The following is a 20361-nucleotide window of genomic DNA, read 5'->3' as shown; positions in this document are numbered from 1 at the left end:
TTTAGGATGTTCACAAGCACAATTTTTTTTCATACTTACACCCTTTTTTAGCCAAAACACCTTTTAAAAATGTGTGCCATGGAACATTTTTACACCCTTTCCGGCCGGAAACCGGTGCAAAAAAAGTTTAGTGTGCAGGCTAAGGGCTGAGGTGTTAGGCTAAGTTTAGCCGGATTTTACGAGGCTGCTCCGGTCGGTCCTCCACACTGACAGGGAGTCCCAGGGGTAGCAAGCTTGGTCGACCCCAGCTCCGCTGTTGCTCTAGCCTTGCACCACTAGGGCAAGCTACACCATTTTTTTAGTTTCAGTAGCCAAAAAGACTATCATCTTTATATATATATATATATATATATATATATATATATATATATATATATATATATATATATATATATATATATATATATATATATATATATATATATATATATATATATATTATATATATATATATATATATATATATATATATATATATATATATATATATATATATATATATATATATATGCTAACGTCACCAGGCATACACACATACATATACATATACATATACAGGCCAAGCTCAAGCTTGAAATACGCTGTTAAAAGCCTCATTCTAACAATGACCGATCAGTGTGTTGCCACCCATCATGGAAGTTTGACGCAATCAGAACGAAACATAAGAAGTGGCCGCCGATTATGGAAGCACCCTTTCCCGGTAATGTGTAGTGTCACCGCACCGCGAAGTTCTTCATACTTGTTCATGTCACAGGATACGGTCTAAAAGATGCTGCCGCTTTGTTCACGAAGGTAAGAAGGGGGTGAAAATGGTAACGAAATGACGTTAAGAAAAAACCAACGACATTTTTTATAGGGGTGGAAGGGGTAGGGGGTGGCGACCGCTTTCGCCGCCTCCATCGGGCCGCAGCTGCCGGAAGCAATATACGCATCCTGCCAGTAAGCGATCCGCTAAGTAACGTAACTACTAAAGGGACAAAGCCTGGAGTGTTTTTTAAAGTCTTGCGAGGAAGCCAGCCATTCATTTACTACCTTAAATCTCGGTGCGAAATAACTGCGCTTTTTGTATAACCCTTTTAAATTAGAAAAAACTGTATTCTCCCAGAAATCCATATCAACTTTGGAGATTAGACATGCCCTGCTAGGGCACACTAAAGCGCCGTACAACCACTGTATGTGTGTATGTACAGGTGCCATCAAAAGTAATGGGAACACGGTCTCGTAAATTTACAGGGATTTCTTCTTCCGGAAACTGTCTGGTTGCATTGGTGTGCGTTTAAAGGAATCGTCTATAATAGAAAACGCTTCCTTTAAACTGGTAATGGCTGTCATGAAGCCAGTAAGACAAATATTGCGTGATATTCAAAAATCCTTGTTCCATGTACTTCTGACGGCAACTGTACCCCCCCCCCCCACACACACAGATATATATATATATATATATATATATATATATATATATATATATATATATATATATATATATATATATATATATATATGTACAGAATGACTACTCCCCGCAAACCTTGCGCAAGCGCAAACTGTTGTGGGAAAGTGCCAAGGCGGACAAGAATAATGGAAAAAAGGTATATTTGGTCCATGACAGATTAAAAATAGACAAGGACGAGTACATCTGGGATGAATGCAAAAATGAACGGGTGAAAGTGACGAAAAAAACGGCAAAACAACCTTCCCTATCGGAACCTTGACTGAATGTCGTATCAGCCGACAAACAGCTCAGACTGGTCAACATAAATGCGCGTAGCCTAGCGAATAAGACTGATATGCTCGAAGTTGCACTCATTGAAAATGATCCACACGTCGCCATAATAACTGAAACCTGGTTGCGCGAAGAAGTATGTAACGAGGATGTATTTCCCCCTTCCTACAGAGTGTTCCGCAAAGACCGGTCTGGAAGGGGTGGTGGTGTAGCGGTGCTTATCAAAAGCCCAATTGAAGCCGTATCACTAGGAGAAGTCGCTGACCTAGAATGCTTGTGTATCAGTCTGAGTTGTTGGGGCCACAAGTTCATTTTATATGCTCTGTACAGGCCACCTGATGCACCGATTGACTATCTTGAAAAACTGCAGGCTCACATGACACAACATAGCAAAAATAAGGTAATCTTGGTTGGTGATTTTAATCTCCCTGACGTTAGCTGGGAACGCCTTCACGATTGTTCGCAAAACAGAAAGCAAGTGAATATTTTATTTGATTTAATGCTTACACATGACACTACTCAGGTTGTTCTCCAGCCTACACGTGTCCAGGGAACTTGCAGTTCTATTCTTGATATGGTTTTCCTTCCCAGAACTTACGCTGACACTACGTCAGTCACCATTGAACCAGGCATATCTGACCACCTCCTCGTAAGCGTCTCGATGCCTATGGTACGGCTCAAGAGGCACAACAAACCACCGCTTGGCTGTTTTAAAGATTTTTCTCGTGCGAATGATGCAAGGATTATTGAATACATGGAAAGTGCTTTTGCAGGCTTTTGCGAGGAAGACGTCCGCACACTTTGGAGCCGTTTTAGGAATATGTGTCAATTCTGCATCAGTAACTTCATACCTAACAAATTTAAACGTACATCTAAACAAACCCCCCTGGATGACTCGTAACATTATCCACCTTAAGCGAAAGATCAAGCGTCTTAAGAAAAAGCACACTCCGTCCCATCTGCTAAAGGATTTGCGAGAGAAAATTTCAGGTGAATTAAAGAGCGCGAAGGAGCATTACTTCCAAACAACATTGCCTGACTTTATAAAGAATGAACCTGAAAAATTCTGGAATTACATAAGCGAAAGAAAACAGCCCGTCTCAGAGCTATTTATTGATGGAGTATGTATTACTGACCATGCATCAATTGCAGAAAAGTTCAATAACTACTTTCAAAGCGTATTCTCCTGCTCAAACCCATGTACACCCAATGCCGTATCTTTTGTCCCCTCAGATGTATCTTTCATTTCTTATCCTGGTGTTGTTTCAATGTTGTTAAACTTAAAAACCAAAACGTCTTGTGGCCCGGATGATATCCCGAATTCTTTTTTGAGGCGATACGCCGAATCCTTACGAAAATTCCTTGTAGTTTTGTTCCGTGCCTCACTAATGTCCAGTGTGCTGCCTGAAGACTGGAGGGCAGCCCGAATTGTACCAATATTTAAGAAAGGTGACCGATCTTTACCCCAAAACTACCGTCCTATCTCCTTGATATCGTCCTGTTGTAAATTGATTGAACACATCATAGCTAACCGCATACTGGTTTACTTAGAAGAACGTTCTGTATTAACACCTTGGCAGCATGGATTCAGGAAAGGTTATTCGACAGTAACGCAGCTAGTAACGATAGTTCATTCATTCGCTTCAGTAATCGATAATAACGGTCAAATTGATACCATATTTCTAGATTTTAGTAAAGCATTCGACAAGGTCCCGCATGACAAACTAATTTTAAAATTAAGATCAATAGGCCTTCCAGATATGATAATCAGCTGGATCACAGCTTACTTGAATAACCGCGTACAGCGTGTAACGGTAGGTGGGCAACAATCGGGGAGTCTTCCAGTGACTTCAGGCGTACCTCAAGGAAGTGTACTAGGACCCTTGCTTTTTTTATTGTATATTAATGATATTGTGTCTGTCGTGTTGCCTGGTGTTAACATTCGATTGTTCGCGGATGATTGTGTCTTGTTCAAAAGTATTTCCTGTTCCAATGATCAAGGTGACCTCCAAGCAAGCCTAAATAATATCAATGAGTGGTGTAGGGAGTGGGGAATGTTGCTTAACAATGATAAATCCGTCCTTCTTCGCATAACTCGTAAAAAAACGCCCATTCCTTTCACATACACACTAAGGTCTTCTGTTTTAACACAAGTCACCAACCACAAGTATCTAGGTCTAACACTTACCGACAATCTGTCCTGGAATTCCCATATTGACAATGTCTGCTCTTCTGCTCTGCGAAAGCTATGTTTCTTGAGGCACAAACTCCGTAAAACACCTCCAAACGTTAAATTACTTGCTTATTCCTCACTTATTCGCCCTAAACTTGAATATGCATGCATTGTATGGGATCCGTTCACTGATGCTAACATTACTAAACTCGAAAGGATTCAAAGAAAAGCCGTTAGATTCGTTTTCTCTAAATTTTCCCCACTTGATTCCCCCTCTGACCTTATGCAAGCTAACCATATCCCTCTCCTCCAACTTCGGAGGAAACAATTTCGCCTGGATTTTCTAGCGCAACTCGTCAACAAACAATTGGCCATTGACGCCACTCCGTATCTATCCCCTCTAATGAGACGACCTTCGCGCCATCACCACCCTCATTCACTTACGCCCTATTTCGCTAGAACCGACACATTTAAATTCTCTTACTTTCCTCGAACAATAGCTGATTGGAATTCTCTTGCAGAGCCCGCACCTTGTTCAAAATGATGTCTGTTGCTTTGTTTTACTTATGATTCTCTTACAGGCCCTATATCTCATTCCAAGTGACGTTCGTTGCTACATTTGTTTCACCGTATTCATGTTCCATTGTATTTCTTGCTTTGAATATTATGTAATTACCCACCCTGCATGGACCTTCAATGGTCCGCAGTATGAAATAAATAAAAAATAAAAAATATAAAGAAATCAGACATGCGGGATGAATACGTTTCGGCAAGTGGACTTGCCTTCATCAGGGTAAATGGAAGCATTTATGGTAAACTTCTCAGGTATTGCTTTTCGTATGTCCTAGTTTTCACTGATCCTATTTCACGCGTCCTTTGCTAGCATAAATGAATACATTTAACACTGCACAGGGAAGTGGCGGGGCAGGGTTCATCGGCTAGCTTTATTCGCACGTCTTGTATTTTCGCGCCGAAAGAAATCAAATGGCCTCTTGTTAGGCAGACATTGCACGGCGCGCATTGGCTAGCAGTATACCGGTCGCTTTCTCGGGACCATGATAACTTTATTAATGCCCGCGTGACTATCGCTGCTAACCTCTCTGCGGCGCTCGTGTAGCGCGATAAGAAGAAAGAAAGAGGTTCGCGCCCCTGCTACCTCCTTCTGCGAGGCAGTCAAGCGCAAACAATCGCCGGTTAATAGACGACTCGGGCGCCCCTAAGTATGCACCAATGGGACCAGCGCGCGCATGCGAGCAAATTGAGCGCTATCAAGGCGGGCCTGCTCTTCGTCCGCCGCTGAGTGCGCGCGCGGACATTGTATAACGCCGCCAAGCGTGTCGTTGAACACCTCCTGGCATTTTTCGCAGGGGCGTTCACATTTGGCGTCTAACAGGCACTGAGCAGCGCGGCGGAATAAACCGCGCTGTTCTCTCGCGGAACAAGCATTTTAAATGAGCGTTGATAAGCGGCCATTACCGGGCCCAACCTCCCGAATGAACTCGGTAGCCGGGCGCTTCGGTGCTCCAGAACAAAGAGGCGCGCATAAAGCGGCGTCACGTCGCCGCCGGCATGGGGCCCTCGCTGGGGGAGACGGCGGCCTTTAAATGGTCCGTCTGCTGCTGCGGGCCGCCTCGCGGGGCCAGCGACGACGACACTCGCCGAGAACAGCGGATACGCGGCGGAGTGCGCAGAAGACGGCGGCTGTAGTTACACACTGGCCATTTTATCAAGCCCGCTGATGTGGTGGTAAGCAGTTGTCTCTGCGAACGCACGAAACTGCTGCGAGCACCCGGCGCACTTAATAACACCTGTGCGCGCGGATGGCACTGTGAAGCTGCAGCGTCCGGCGGCGGCGCCGCGTCGCTGCAGCCGAGGAGCGCAGGGCGTGATTTATGTGCGCCCCTGCCGGCCGCTTCTCCTGTCAGCTTTTAACAAAGTGGGCGCCGGTCTACCGCGCATTCGCATATACGCCCTCCTGGAAGCGGCCACCGACGGATCGGCTGCCGCGTCCATGCGCACATGCGCGCGCGCAATGTCCGAGTAATCGCCCGGTGGGCGCAGCTCGAGAAAGCGCCACGGCTGCTGCAGTCGGATTCCCCGAGCGTGTGTGTGCTTGTGGTTCCGACAGGTATTTGTTATATCTAACAACGCGTTTAATAAGCGGTGTAGGCCGATTGCTCATACTCGATCTCGAACGGGACGCGGGCTCCGCCGAGCTTCGTCGGCCTTTTCACGCTCTACTGGAGTCTTTAGCCCAAGTGTAAAAGCGATAAGCGCATCGACAGAGTGCCATCGCACCACTGACGCACACTCCAACCTCCCGCGTAAGGCATAAAAACAAAAGGAGTGCCGTTCGTAGTTCGCTAGAGGGTGCGTTCGAACCTATGCGGATTCAAACGTAAGTATACATCGTAACAAGGAATGAATAGCGCAACCGAAGGCCGAGGACAAGGAGGACGCACACGGACAGAGCGCGAATAGTTCAGCCGAATGAAGAAACGGGCCATGTACAGAGGGGTGTCTGTCATTCTGACCACAAAATTCCGCGTATCTTTGAGCCGTGGCCAACCGACAGATGGAAGCCTCCGAACAAGGCTAAGACTTACGGAGACGGGAACTTCTTTCGGGTGCAGATTGAAAGCATCGAGTATTAGAAGCCAGCGAAACCAGAAGGGGCGCTTCAACTGAAGAACATGCAAAGGGACCCATAGAGCGAGGAATATAGCCTAATTAAGTGCGTTGGTGAGCTAGTTGGTAATGCATAAATGAGGATTAAATAGCGCAATCAAAGACAAAGGACAAGAAGTATATCCTCACGCCAAGAATCACCCTGTCCGTGTTCTTCCTTGTCCTTCGTCTTCATTTGCAATATTTATTCCTCAGTTATGCTGTTCATGCACTTTAGTAAACTCCATGTATGTAAAGGTATGAGTAAGCATATAGGCTATAGATGCTGGATCTGATTCGAGTCGCACCGAGTGTATACCGTCACTTGCTGCTGCGCGTCATCGCAGCTTACTCGCTACGGTGAATTGACGACGGTATTGAGAACAGAAAAACGAAGTGGAAAAACCCGGTTTTTACAGCATGTCCTTTGTACATATTGAGGACATCAGCAGAAACCGAGCACCGCAGCTAAATTTTTGACGTCTTTTGTTGAAATGCATGCTTTCGTCGCCTTACCTTCCCGATCGCATTTCTATTGCTGTCCTCCCATTTTGTCTGCAACTCCGAAAGTTTATCGTCTCAGTCAATCATAGGCTCTGCGGTCTTTCGGGTGTGCATGTGTACGCTATATGAAATTTTAGAGGTATACTTTGAGGCCCCGAATTTCAGTCATTTTATGATTTTGCACTGTCAGTCTACAGCAGTCCGAGTGGAGGGATTGAGCGAGCAAGAGAGGGAGAGAGAGATAAGGGGATATATATATATATATATATATATATATATATATATATATATATATATATATATATATATATATATATATATATATATATATATATATATATATATATATATATATATATATAGAGAGAGAGAGAGAGAGAGAGAGAGATCAAAACACTATGATGAGAATATGACGCGCTCAGTGCGAATGGACACGCGACGTGCGTTGTCTTAAACAGAGGTGAAAATACGCAGGAAGGGAACAGCGTGAAATCGAAGGATGGATGTGTACTTGCCCTCAACTTGAAAAAAAAAACGCTTTTGCTATTCTACTTGCTGCGCCCTAGTTTATATCTCGTGACGGCTGAGAGAGAAGGATACCGCTGGCTTTCTGGTATTCCCATAGGTATTTTTGACAACGGGATTCTCCCACGCCCAGATATAGCATAACCTGCATTTGACGAAAACACTATGCGTATGCTAGCCTGAAGACCCAGTGTCCGGCGCTATAGATAAAACTATTGATGTCGACTTTCCTTTCTCACCCTCTTTTTTCGCACCGTTTCTCTTCCCTTCACGTTCTCCGAACCTCCCGTGACAGCCTGCCCTGTCACTGTGAACGCTTTAAGCGTTGCCTTTTTGTACACGCAACCGTTGTATCGTTAATTCTTTGCGCGTATAAAGAAGAAATTTATTTTCGCTTCACTGCAGAAAAATTCTAAATTTTGGCTTAACGGGATACCGTTCTTGCATTTTGAAACGCGTGTTCTTTTGTTTACTGATGGTTTGAGTGACGACGAGGCTTGACGTCAGCGCCTCGACTGCGTTTTGAATTTTGGCGCGCCTTTGCACGCACCGGGCATTCCATTTTAATAGAATACAATTCCTCGAGCCAACAACAATAGTCGCTGGCCTTGGACGACGATGATAATTGTTTAAGACCAGTTCGCTGGTAGAACAAGAAAAAAAAAAAGTCCACGGACGTTCCTCGGAAGCGACGTGATTCATTAAAGACTGTAATTCATTTCAGTCGCCTCTTTTTCCTCGTTACCTTAAGTGCCTGACAGAGCGAAATCCTCGGCGCATCACGCACACATATGCATACGAGCTCGCACGCTCTTCCCGCACAGCTCGATGGGGAGGGGAGGAGGTATGTATGTTTGTGGCGCAGGTCTTCCGTGGACGGCGACGCCGGTCGAGGCGCATCGGCCATTTGTCATCGGGGCAAATTGCCGCAATTACAGCCTCCCTGGACGACGCGGCTGCATTGGTCACCGCCGGTCTTCTGGCGGCCCCTTTTCGGCCCATTGGAGCCGCGGGGCCGCGGATGGGCCCGGGGCGTCGGAGCAGTGCACGAGAGCTCGCAATTCGGAAGCCGTGCCGATAATGGCTGGCCGACCGCGTAATTCGCGCTCCTGCTTCGCCAGTGCGGCCATTGGCTGCGCCGAGGCGCTAATTCACGGCCTTTCACTTCGCCGCGACGGGTCAACGCGGCGGAGGCAGCAGCCGGGGCGCCTCAGTGGCTGCGCCCAGAGCTCAGCATGGCGGCGGTGCCCCCTGGGCCTTCTCCTGTCCCGGACCTCGGAAGCCGAAGCCCGCTTTGGTTTTGCCCCGCCATTCACCCTCTGTGACCTTTTCGCGTAGGCTTCGATTGCTTCGAGCGAAGAAATGTAGTATGGGGTCTGTAGGCCTATGCTGACTTCCCACTGGAACGCTGAGATATCCGACTGGTTTTGCCTGACACATGTGAGTCCATACAAATGTCCAAGAAGTACTTTCCGGGTTTCTCTCTTACCCACCGAAATTGGTCGAATCTAGATTTGGGGATAAATCGTGTGCTTTTACAGATTCCTCACTGTATGTTGGGTACGTTGGTATATCGAATTGCTTGTTGCTGAAAAGCGTTACCCACACAAATGCACAAAAACAAATTTAAGGATCTCGCCTTAAAGGGAAGCTGAAGCGCTTTCCAAAAAAATTGAGTTAGATTAACAGTTATGTAGTTTCTCGCGCTCTGATTCCGAATATCACATTGAAATTTATCGTACATGAGTCCAAGTGGCATTTATCTTGCAAAAAGCGCGGTCCCGTTTGAAAGACGCGCGCTTTTCGTCTTTTGACGCCCCTGATTGGTTGCGCCCGTCATGACGTCAAAGGAGGACACCCTTCGGCCGCGCGGGTTGTCGGAAGCATTGCGAACGATCGCACGGTTGCCTTTGCGGCAATTTAGCTTGCAGTTTAATTTTCACACATGACTGGAAGTTTGTTTTATAATTTCCCGTGCTGTTGGTTCAATTATCTTGGAGCTTAAATTTGCTTTACACGACAGAGAACCCCAAAGCAGTGACTGTGACGTCGACTAGTGGGTTCCAACAAAATATTTTTGAATTAGGCAACCAGCATAGGGGGATTTTATACCTTATGTTAATATTAGGTACTGCCTTAACTGTTTCTTATTATACACAAAATCATTTATGCCGAAGATTAATGGGCGTTTTATAAAGAATCTACCAGCGAAAAGCACGTACGTGCACTGCGCGAAAAAATTGCGTTCATGCGCTGTAAACGTATATGTGAGGCACATCTTGCCGGTACACGCATAAACCAACAAGCAGACTCTGCTTCCGCATTTCCTTTGTTCGTCGTCGCCCACCCCAGCCGCGTTACTCATCCCCGTACACAGACCCACACGCGCGCGCCATTTCGGCAGCGGCACTACGGCGCCTCCGCGATTGCTAGCTGCACTTCGATGAGTGGCGTCTTACTGCTTCACATGCATTTATTCTGAAAACACTGCAGCATACTAGTGCCTGCTCAGCATTATTGGCTGTAGTAGGGCTTGATTTTCGCTTGTGCGTTGCGCATTCTGCTACAATATTACGGCCACCTCGTTATAATTAACAGACCAGTCGGACAAGGCAGTTACGTTGTAGTTACGTTACTTTAGGTAACAATCACCAAACGTTTGTGATAATGAATCGTTGGCCTATTTCAGCATTTCTAGATTTAAGCATTTACCGCGCTAGTCGGACAGAGGCCGTATATTTACTCTTAGCTCCTAATTTTTTAGTATCATCATTATATATATCACCGACTATCACTGGAGCACACTTGAGGTTCAGTGACAGCAAGTGTTTGCCAGGTTATAATATGCAGCCACACGGAATCTTGGGCAAAAATTAGGCGCCCGCAGTCAACACAAATTATGGCACGGTAGTGGTTCGGAGTGGTGTTTTTTTTTTTTTAATTCCAGACAAACATCACCTTATCGTGCCATGTATACTTGCAAAATAAGTAATCTGGTTGTCTTGGTTCTTTTACTTTGTAGGAATACTGTTTACCTCTTAGCCGAGAGAGAACTTCTATCAGGATTGGCCCCTTGTTTTAGTTTCGCCAAAAAATTGTTTTTTTGAACACTATCCGGAGCCCAAAGGGAAATAAAACCGACGCGTTTAACGAAACAAGTATTTCCTGAACATATGTGACTTGGTTTCTGGAATGGAATGAAACATCCCCGGCCAAAGTACAGCAGTATTCCCCATCCTTCCTATCTAGAATCTAATGTGAACATTCACGTCCGTCGCATAAAAAAAACCGCATTGGAGCGGTTTACAAAGTATTTAACGTAGTGTAGTATATTCTCTGTCATCAAGCACAGCCACCTCGGCTGTCGCTTCCGTATGTTATCAAGCATCCCGGCGTGGCATTATTCTGCTTAGGAATACGGCATGATAACGTATGCCTCGTTTGGCGTTCGTGCATACTTTTTGAACACGAAAATTGTACAAATGAGTGCTATCAAACCCAACAACGACAAGTATCATTCACAAGGAAACACGGCTAAAAGAGCATGGCCGAGGCGGCCGATCCGGCCGGAAGTCCAGGTATGACGTTTTTCAGCCGGTTTTCGCCCGCGCTCTTCAGTCTTCCGGCATCGCGCGGCGAGATGGGGGCGGGGCATCGGGCCACTTTTGTTTGCTCATTGCGCCGCTTCTATTGCATGTATTGCGAAAATATTTCGTACACATGAACTATTCAATGTGTACTTGCTGCTAATCAACTTTTCTTTTAATTCTAAAACCGCTTCACCTTCCCTTTAAGAAGCGTGTAAGAGGGCGGACGGGTTACGTGTAAAAACGACCAGCCGCGCTGCTGGTCTTAGAGATTTGAAATTTAGGAAGTGAATTCCTATCATGGCGCAGCTAGGAGCTCAATATGGCTGGGTTTTCTTTTTAAATACCCCTAAGGAAGTTGAAAGGGCTAACTTTCTTTTTTTCAGAAACTCCTCATTTTCTTGCGGGCCCGTTCAGATATCAAAGAGTTTTTCGCTGATACAGGTAACGCATAAGAAAGTCTAAGAACAAATTAACGTGGTTTGCCCCTCACCAACCCTTCATTGGTTGCATGTGGATTTGGTATAAATCACGTGCTTTTACAGATTCCTCAATATCTGTCATGCTATCTCATATATCAAATTGGCTTTAGCTTACAAATTTTGCCCATAGAAATGCCCAATAACGAATTTCAGGATTTATATTATAACAAACTTGTAAACGGGCGGGCGAGCAGGTTTGTTTTAAATTACACCCCTCCACGAAGAGAAAATGGCTAAAATGTTTTATCAATGCCCAGCCCAAGGTGCTGGACTTATAGAGAGTTGCAATTACGGTAGTACGTTCCTTTTATGGTGTAAGAGCTCAATAAAACTCTATCTTTAACAATTACATCTCTAAGCAAGTGGAAAAGGATAAACTGCTTCTTTCGGAAATCCTTGATTATCGATCTCACAGGCCCATTCAGATATCAAGCTAGTTTTTGCTCATAGATGTAACGCTTACCAATGTCTCAAAAAAACTTGAGGGTTTGTCCCAAACAACACTTAATGCGGTGAATCTGGACTTGGGGCCAAATTGCACGTCTTTAAAAATACGGCCGATAGCATATATGGGCGAGGCAGCCTGCGGATGAGGCCTTCGCCGCAAGCTACCTGGCCAAGAATGTTACAGCTGAGTAGTATAGTTCCGAGACACCATTACTTGCCCTAATGGTGGGTCTGGGAACAGCCGGCTTGTTTTTTCTCTTAAAACGTCGTAACGTTTACTACCTACTGGCGCTACTGGTACTGTGCTACTAGCAATTGTTTTAGTCGGAAAGCGCACTTTCCGGCTAAAACAATTACCAGTAGCACAGCGGAGACATTGGCGCGTGGGGATATTGTAAATTCGACCAAGTGAAAACACAAATATTTTAATTCAATCCAGAAATAGAGGACGAAACTCCTTAACTTCTACTACTGCAGAATTAAAACTTCTCCCCCTTGGACCCACAGCAATCTTACTAAAGCACAGTTAATAAAAGTTTGAGGCAATCTCCTGCTCAGGTTGGGGACGCGTTGCTAAAGCATTGTCTCGGTGAGCACAAGAACAAGACGACGAGCAACAAGAGTCTTAACAGCGGAAGAAGAGCAACAAGGTTTCTGTGCCAAAAACAAATGCAATATCAGCATTTCAGGGATACGCTTGCTTTGACCGCCAACAACGTTTTTGTTACTTTTGCCGTCTAAAATGAGACCCTGGGCGCCCGTTCTATTGCCGGTGTCGGAATCGTCATTGCATGCCCATACAATAATTATTTGCTAACGTTCATAACTGTGCATATTTCTTCAGAGTATTACTGCAAGCAGGAAATACTATACAGCACATATACGTGCACGTATCCTCGTCATTTTTTCCCCAGTGGTTGTAAAACGCTGTGTTAGACCAACCTGTGTTAGTCCTTGGGGTGAGAAACGAATCAATGAAGAGATGAGAAAACTTTTGTTATACGGACAAAAAAAAGGGGGGGGGGGGAGGGGGAGTAGGGGAGCAGCGCGTTTGTAAGGTGTATAGATTTTATAATTGCAACGAAGTATTCCTAGGCGCACGACCCAAACACCAAGAGGAAGTGTGTATGGGGCGGGGGTGGCGGAACAAGCAGTTGAGTACAATTATGCCCGCCTGCATACATTTTGTTAAACTAAAATTTAAGAAAATGTTTACATTGGAAAATTTAAGAACAGAGACAACACGGTGCAAGAACGTTCGTAAAGCTACGCTTAATCTCGGGAACATTCATTTCACCCCACTATGCACTGATATTTAAAGTTGTAGCTGAAGTTGTTTTGCCCCTCGTACCCTCCAAAAAGCGTGGACATGCCCCCCCCCCTCCCCCCCTTCCTTCTCCTCTATTCTATGCATGCACAAACGTGTATGAGCATTCAACCAGCATGATGCTACATTGCACCCTAATGCACGCCCACGAATACGGTCATTCGGTCGACACGGTTTATGTTGACATGGTTTAGTTCGAAAGATTATGCAGGCTCGCTTCTTGAGGATGTTTCATTGTGGATGGACACGGTTTATGTTGGCATGGTTTAGTTTGAAAGATTATGCAGGCTCGCTTCTTGAGGATGTTTCATTTTGCTTCGCGGCGTGTTAGAGCGTCAAGAGTGGACGGACATAAACGCTTTGAGGAGGAGGCACAGCAGCAGCAGCCCAGCTGCCCAACCGGTTCCGCTGGAGCGCAGTGTATCTCGGCTGCAGCAAGTGACCGACCGCAGCCCGGAGCACGCTGTCTGTATCGTATACCCATCGGCAGCTCTCGAGTAAGGACGACGAAAATGTATCCTCTGGCCACCAAATCTGGCTCGGAAATCGCCTCTATAATGCCTGTGGAAACGTGACCCCCCTCTGCGCAATAATATTAGACAGTGTTGAGGCGTAGTTATCTGATCAACGTTGCTATCCTTACGGAACGGTTTTGCGTACACGTGGTTGCCCATGCTGTCGCCGCTCTGATCTTTCTTGGCGCTCGTGTACTTGGATCCATAAATATAGACTGGGGCATTGAGAGTCCGCAGTTGATAGGATCGCTTTTTGTTCTTCTTGCTTATGAGATACCAATGTCTATGAATTGTCCGAAATAATTATGACTTGAAAGAAATGTTTACGGTTTCTGTATCACAATTTAGGCATAACAAACTGCGAACATAAGATAGCTGCCCTTTTCGTAGTATCATATTTCAGCTGCCATGCTCCCAGTAAGTTGGACGTTCCCCGGCCAACCTATGGGTTCAGGCAGGGAAAAAAAATACCACGCACTGCAAACTCAGTAAATAACGGTTGGCGACCTGGCCACGTTTTGTCGGCTGCTATGAATGAACTATATGCGACAGTTATAGAGGAAATGAACTGTATGCAACAGTTATCGAAGATTTCGTCGTGGCACAGGTACTGCACCAGCACATCGCAAGTTGAGAACCCCTCTGGCACATCACTATACTCGGTGACAACTTGAAAACGGCACCGGAAGTTGCCGCTGTGCCTTATCACCGTAGCCGGATGTTTCTCCGCGCGGCGCAAGTAGGGCGTTACTGAGAATATTTTGAACATGGCGTGAGCCGTTCCCGTAATTTTTTTGACTTAATATGCTTATAAACGACTCCAGTGACGACAAACAAACTGCTTGAGACAAGGCAGACGATATCACGCATTCATAGCAAACCCCTTTCAAAACGCGCGCGCACTGACGTCACGGGTCCGGCGCTTTGGCGGAGTGATACACTACATGAGGTGGTGCCGTTCTTGAGTTGTAACCGAGTATAGCCATTCTGTTTCTATTCAGTTTTTCATCACACTTTCTCCGCCGCGTAAAGATGGTTCGGGGTGCTACCCTCGACTTTTTGTATTCTTTTCCTGTGCAGCGGACAGAGGCACCTGCAGCAAGGGGCGAAGGGGACCTTTTGGTCTTTCCGTCTTCATATTGACTGGTCTTTGGCATGGTGCCCGTTCGACACCGCCTAGCTTGACGCCGGCAAGCATTGTACGCCCCGCTCTGGGCAGCTCTTACTTGGTCCTTCTGTATTGTGCACATATTTTCTGTACTTAAAGTGTACATACTTGCAAGTTCACTTCTGTCTCGTCCCTCACGGCGACTGCGAGACACAGCAGTGAATTCTAGGGAAGCCGAGAACCTGTGTATTACACCTCCGAAGCGCGTCATAGCCAAATAATAATAAACAAGCAAACAAACCAACAAATAAATAAATAATAATAATAATAATAATAATAATAATAATAATAATAATAATAATAATAATAATAATAATAATAATAATAATAATAATAATAATAATAATAATAATAAACTTTCAGCGATAAGCTGTATAATACGAGATGTTGCGTGTGGGTCCGACTTGTTCGATGCGCATAATTTTAATAAATGTAGTGCAGTTTTGTGCCCCTAAATCAGTACCGTAAAACAATCAGAAATATGGTACGCCTGAAAATAATTTGACAACCATTTTGGAGCATTGCTAAATCTACCGAAAATTTCAACACGCTAGTCTTTCACAGTGGCACTCAACCCGTGCAGTCTGTGTGTGACTCAGTTATGCCCGTTACAAAGTCGAAAGACCACATCTTATCACAGTTTGTGCCCGGTTTAGCGAAGCGAGGTCTGTACACCGTGCGCAACCTTATAGCACTATGCCTAAATTTGGACAAGACATTTCCCTCATCAACGAGAGCGCGAAACATGTATCATGTTGGTTTAAAGGCATCGTTCTGAGGCACCCGCCTCGACGCTTGTGGCCAGGCCACTGCTGAGTGCTGTCACCACTGAGCTGCGAAGGTGTTTTTCAAGCAGCCCGAGCGCCGTGAGATTCCGCGTATGTCTGGGACACGCACTCGTCCTGCTATTCTAGGCCGGCGGGCCTGGAGCGATCACGCGCATCCCCTCGCCGCCGCTTTCTCAGGCGGCCAGACACGGATCGCGAGCCTCGGCCATCCATTCGTTCCCACTACTATTCAGCACCGCGACTTTCTGGGGCATTACTGACGGCACACAGGACGCCGACACAGTAGCCCGTTCGTTCATTCGCGAAGCCCCGGAAAGCGGAGGCATGAGAAATCAGTCGGCAGATCGCGGCAGGCGGCTATAGTTTAGTGCTCCCTAATCGCTTAAGGACCTGCCGCGGGCGCAGAAATTCGGTCGTTTGTATGCCCAACGGTCCGGACAAAAGCGGCAGATAATTAAGATAAGGAGCCGGCCACCGCCGCGCTTCTGCCCCGCTTTCTTCTTTCCACGAAACTCGTGTCACCGAACTGGTTTTCTGGACACCGCCGCGGAAATACACTTTCAGGGGAGACAGAACCTCCACAGAGAGAGTAAGCCAGGGAAAGAGGAAAGAGAGAGAGAGAAGAAACAAAGCAATACAACAGCCACAGCTCCGTGAGAAGAGGGAGCGCAAGCCTTGCTCGTTACTTTCGCTCTATCTTCACGGAATGTCTTTCAATGCTGAATACTGTAGCCGCTCGGAGTCGCTATGTATTCTCATTTCATCGCGAGCGGATTGCAGTCGCCGCCTGCGTGTGTGTCACACATGTGTAGTTGGGAAATCGGCGTGTGTATGTGATAAGAGACTCGATGACACCGGCCCGACTGGGTGAAATTAGGCGAAAAAGGAAGTTCGATAAGGTTTGAAAAGCAGCTTCCTTTGAGACCGGGTTCTTTTGGTACCGATGAATATATGCTCCTTGAGAAGCCATGAGCGTCTATTCATTGCCGCGGTCTTGGTCCGCTGCACCGCCTTGCAATCGGCAGCATCAGCCGCCCCCTGCGCCGATCGCCAGAAAGTAAATGGGTTCAATCTGCCCAGAAAATTGCGCGCAGTGCCGTTCTCCTGCCGGCTTCCATGAACGTTCTTCTGTTCGGCATTCCGGCCTTTTTTCAGTTCGCACTAAACATCTGCGTCAGACGCGTGTATATATATATATATATAGGAGCACTTAGTGGAGTGGAGGTATACGCTGTAGCTCTGAGAATTTCTCGAGATGGCGAATATTCTAAACATGATAATTTTCGTATCCGTCTTGAATCGCTCTCCTTTTGTGGTAAATTCTTATATAGGGGGTGGAGCATCCGTGCGCGGAAAGTCCACGAATGACTGAAGAGTACCATTCTGTTACATCCAAGAGAGAATATACATGTAAATCCCCACGACAACGAAATCGCTTTAGTCATATGCTCCCTTAATTAGAAGTTTTTTCGGTCCCAACCGCATTGCAGGGAGCGCAAATAATCGCCACTTTTAGCGAAGAACCGCTTATAACGAAGTGAGTTTTCTCTCCTGAGGAATTTGTTATAATGTATATATAAAAGGGGTAGGCGAATGTTATGGCCACAAAGGGCGTTACAGTCAGGCCAGCAATGAGCAGGGAACGCTGCATGCAGTAGCGAGAGGAACGCATCTCACCTCCATTTTGTCCTTCGGTTCTGGAACCACGTTTTGACTTGGGCGTCGGTCATCTTGAGCTGTTTGGCGAGAGCCGCCCTTTCGGCGCTGGCGAGGTACTTCTGCTTGTGAAAGCGCTTCTCGAGCTCGCAGATTTGCATGCGGGTGAACGATGTGCGCGGCTTTTTCCGCTTGGGTGGCGTCCGGTTCTGGTACGGATGGCCGATCCTCCGAGGTGGCACGGGGGGCATGGCGCTCGGCAGACCGAATGGCACTGCATTCGCAGAGCAAAGGAAACAGCAATAAAACATTATAGGACACCTAAGCGCTGCTTCAGATGCAGTGATTGCGAAAGCATTAGTCTGCAATTTCCGAACGTCTCCGCTCATTATTTTCGTCACCCTTCTCCCCTTTGCGTCTTTCCCAGCCTCTATCGGTTACTATGACTTCGTACATACCAAGGTTCGCGTCTCCAAGAGAAGAGTACATTTGGCGGAAACGTACTTCGTTAGTCGCCTGAGTGCAGCTTCTGTAATCAGCATGCTCAAATTAGTCATTTAGATCTCAGTACATGCCTCCAACCCATGGTCAAGTCCACGACGCGCATTCGTTCATCTGTGGAGGTGTTGGGGGTGCGCGTTCGTCTCGCATTCCGGAGGCCTGTGGTTCGAGTTCTACCAAACCCCGAATTTATTTTCTTCCCATCTCAATCACTTGCCTCGTTCACAGAAGCTTCACCGAGAAATAAAGGGTCAGTCGGACCATTCTTTTGATATGCACTTTATTCTTTGAGCAATCGGCCATTTTTATGTGCCATCCGTCTGCACGCCCCATTTTTGACCTAACAAGTAAACAAATGCCTTGGCAATAAGAATTCCAGCTATCAGCACTCCGAGAAGGGGAAAAGGAGGGGGGGGGGGAGCAACCATAACTGCTAAAACATTGATCACACGCTTAGACCCCAAACGTAATTTAAACTTGCGTAAAAAAAAAAAAACGCAGAGTTGTACTAGTGGCGTTTATGTTTATTAAGCCGGTAAAAAAAATAGCTGCCGAAATGTGCAAGACTCTGTTAGTTCCGTAGATTAACGCCCCTATAGAGCTTTACTTCCGGCGTGGGAATGAACGCAACACATACCACCCCCTTCTAATATTTCTGTATTTTGGGTCAAAACGTAACGCGTATTTTGTAATTTCCTGTTGCAGAAATCAAGCAGCATGTACATTTAATTCGACAGGAATAAAGTGTGTTTCAAGATTTAGTGGTCTGGAGAAGTTTTGCCAAAACAAACCTCTAGTTCAAGTATTCATTTACCTTTTGGCCAGATGGCTGATTCGCGGAACAGAGAGACGGACCGAAATTTTCGGGTTTAAGCAAGCCAAGAAAGGCTATCGCATTTAAAAATATGATGCAACAAAATGAGGCGCACACAACGATTGTTGGTGTTGGTCGTGAGTGTGCCCCCTCTTAGGTTCCCTTCATCTAGGGTTTCAATTACCACGTGCAACTTTGACTACCCGCACGTTTTCGTACTTACAATTAAATAAACCCTATCATTTTGGTTTGTGATCTATTGGTTTTATACAGTAACGGAAAGTAATGACGTTACTTTTTCACAGTAACATTAACTGTAACAAGTTACTTTTGGAAACGTTGTAACTGGAACTGGAACAGTTACATTTCTGGCTTAGATAACTGTAACTGTAACACTGTTACTTTTTACAGGTAACTTGCCCATAACTGCCATGCAATCAAGTAATTTCGAGCTCTCTATGAGCCCATTCCATCATGCCCTTAGACTACTCCGTTGTGAGCTATACTTTGGTGATGCGCCTGCAGACTGCAGGAAGTTTTCTTTGTTGTTTTTTGCGCCACACAATTTCTTCGATTGAACGTTAAGTTTGTGGCGCTAATTTATACGCCACTGGGGTCTAACTCATGGAAGTGCAGGTATTGGACAGTTATTGCAGATAAAAATAGCGGTCGAGTATACGCATCTGGTCATGCGCGCACAACCGATTTCGGCCTTCTGCGCATGCGCGGTGGCGCCGGTCGACTACCGTGTACCGCATACGGATGGGTTCTGCGCTGTGCTATAAATGGCTATTTTCTTAGTTGCCCGCGAAGCTATTTTGACGACAGTATTTTGCCCGATTGGTCGAGTAAAGAAAGAACCTACCACACATGAGGGCGCCCACGCTGTACATTCATTAATTTTGAAGCACCATTTGAACCTTCACATTTAACGGCTCTTAATTTCGCCGAAATTATACGCACCAAGCTTGTGTCCAGCAGATAAATCGCCTATAAAAGGCCCACGAGCCGGCGACAGAATTATAGGCCGATGAGAAAAGAAAAAAAAAAAAAAAAAAAAAAAAAGCGGCAGGCATTAAGCTGCGCGAGCTGACCATGGGCCGCACCCAAAAGCGAGCCGTCTATTGCTTAGCATGCACGGCTCACCGATTCGAGCCGCAGAGCCGGACGCACGTATATATGGGCGCGTCACACTGAACACGGCACTCAGTGCGCCGTTCCGAGCTGTATTCGGCGCGTATACACTTGGCGCCGCGGCCCGAGTGCGCGGCGAGTAAAAACTCTGATTACTTGGAGTGCTTTCCGCTCTTTCGGGCCCAACGAACAGCTCGAGAAGTGGGTACGCACATTCTCTACATGGGCCGGGCGGAAAGGGGGCCGTCAAGGTAAGGAAATGAACCTGCCGGGTTGGGGAGCGAGAGGGAGGGGGGGGGGGGAGAAAAAAGGCCGAACAAAGGGGGAAGTGTGGCGAAGTAAAAACAAGG

At 46.1% G+C, this 20361-nt stretch overlaps 1 protein-coding gene across 2 annotated transcripts in view; it reads right to left on the bottom strand.

The window, feature by feature from the left end:
- Nucleotides 1–20361, bottom strand: part of LOC144155246 (T-cell leukemia homeobox protein 3-like) — an 88443-nt gene that overhangs the window by 31903 nt on the left and 36179 nt on the right. For both annotated transcript variants that reach the window (XM_077686568.1, XM_077686569.1), the window contains exon 2: nucleotides 17584–17836. In XM_077686568.1, coding sequence (XP_077542694.1) covers nucleotides 17584–17836 — 253 coding nt within the window. The remainder of the gene's footprint in view (nucleotides 1–17583; nucleotides 17837–20361) is intronic.

Source organism: Haemaphysalis longicornis, unplaced genomic scaffold (genome assembly GCF_048455015.1).
Source record: "Haemaphysalis longicornis isolate Haplotype H1 unplaced genomic scaffold, Haemaphysalis longicornis Haplotype H1 scaffold_1, whole genome shotgun sequence".
Taxonomy (NCBI): domain Eukaryota; kingdom Metazoa; phylum Arthropoda; class Arachnida; order Ixodida; family Ixodidae; genus Haemaphysalis; species Haemaphysalis longicornis.
Note: the sequence above shows the minus strand (reverse complement) of the source record. Positions and strands in the feature narration are given on the sequence as shown.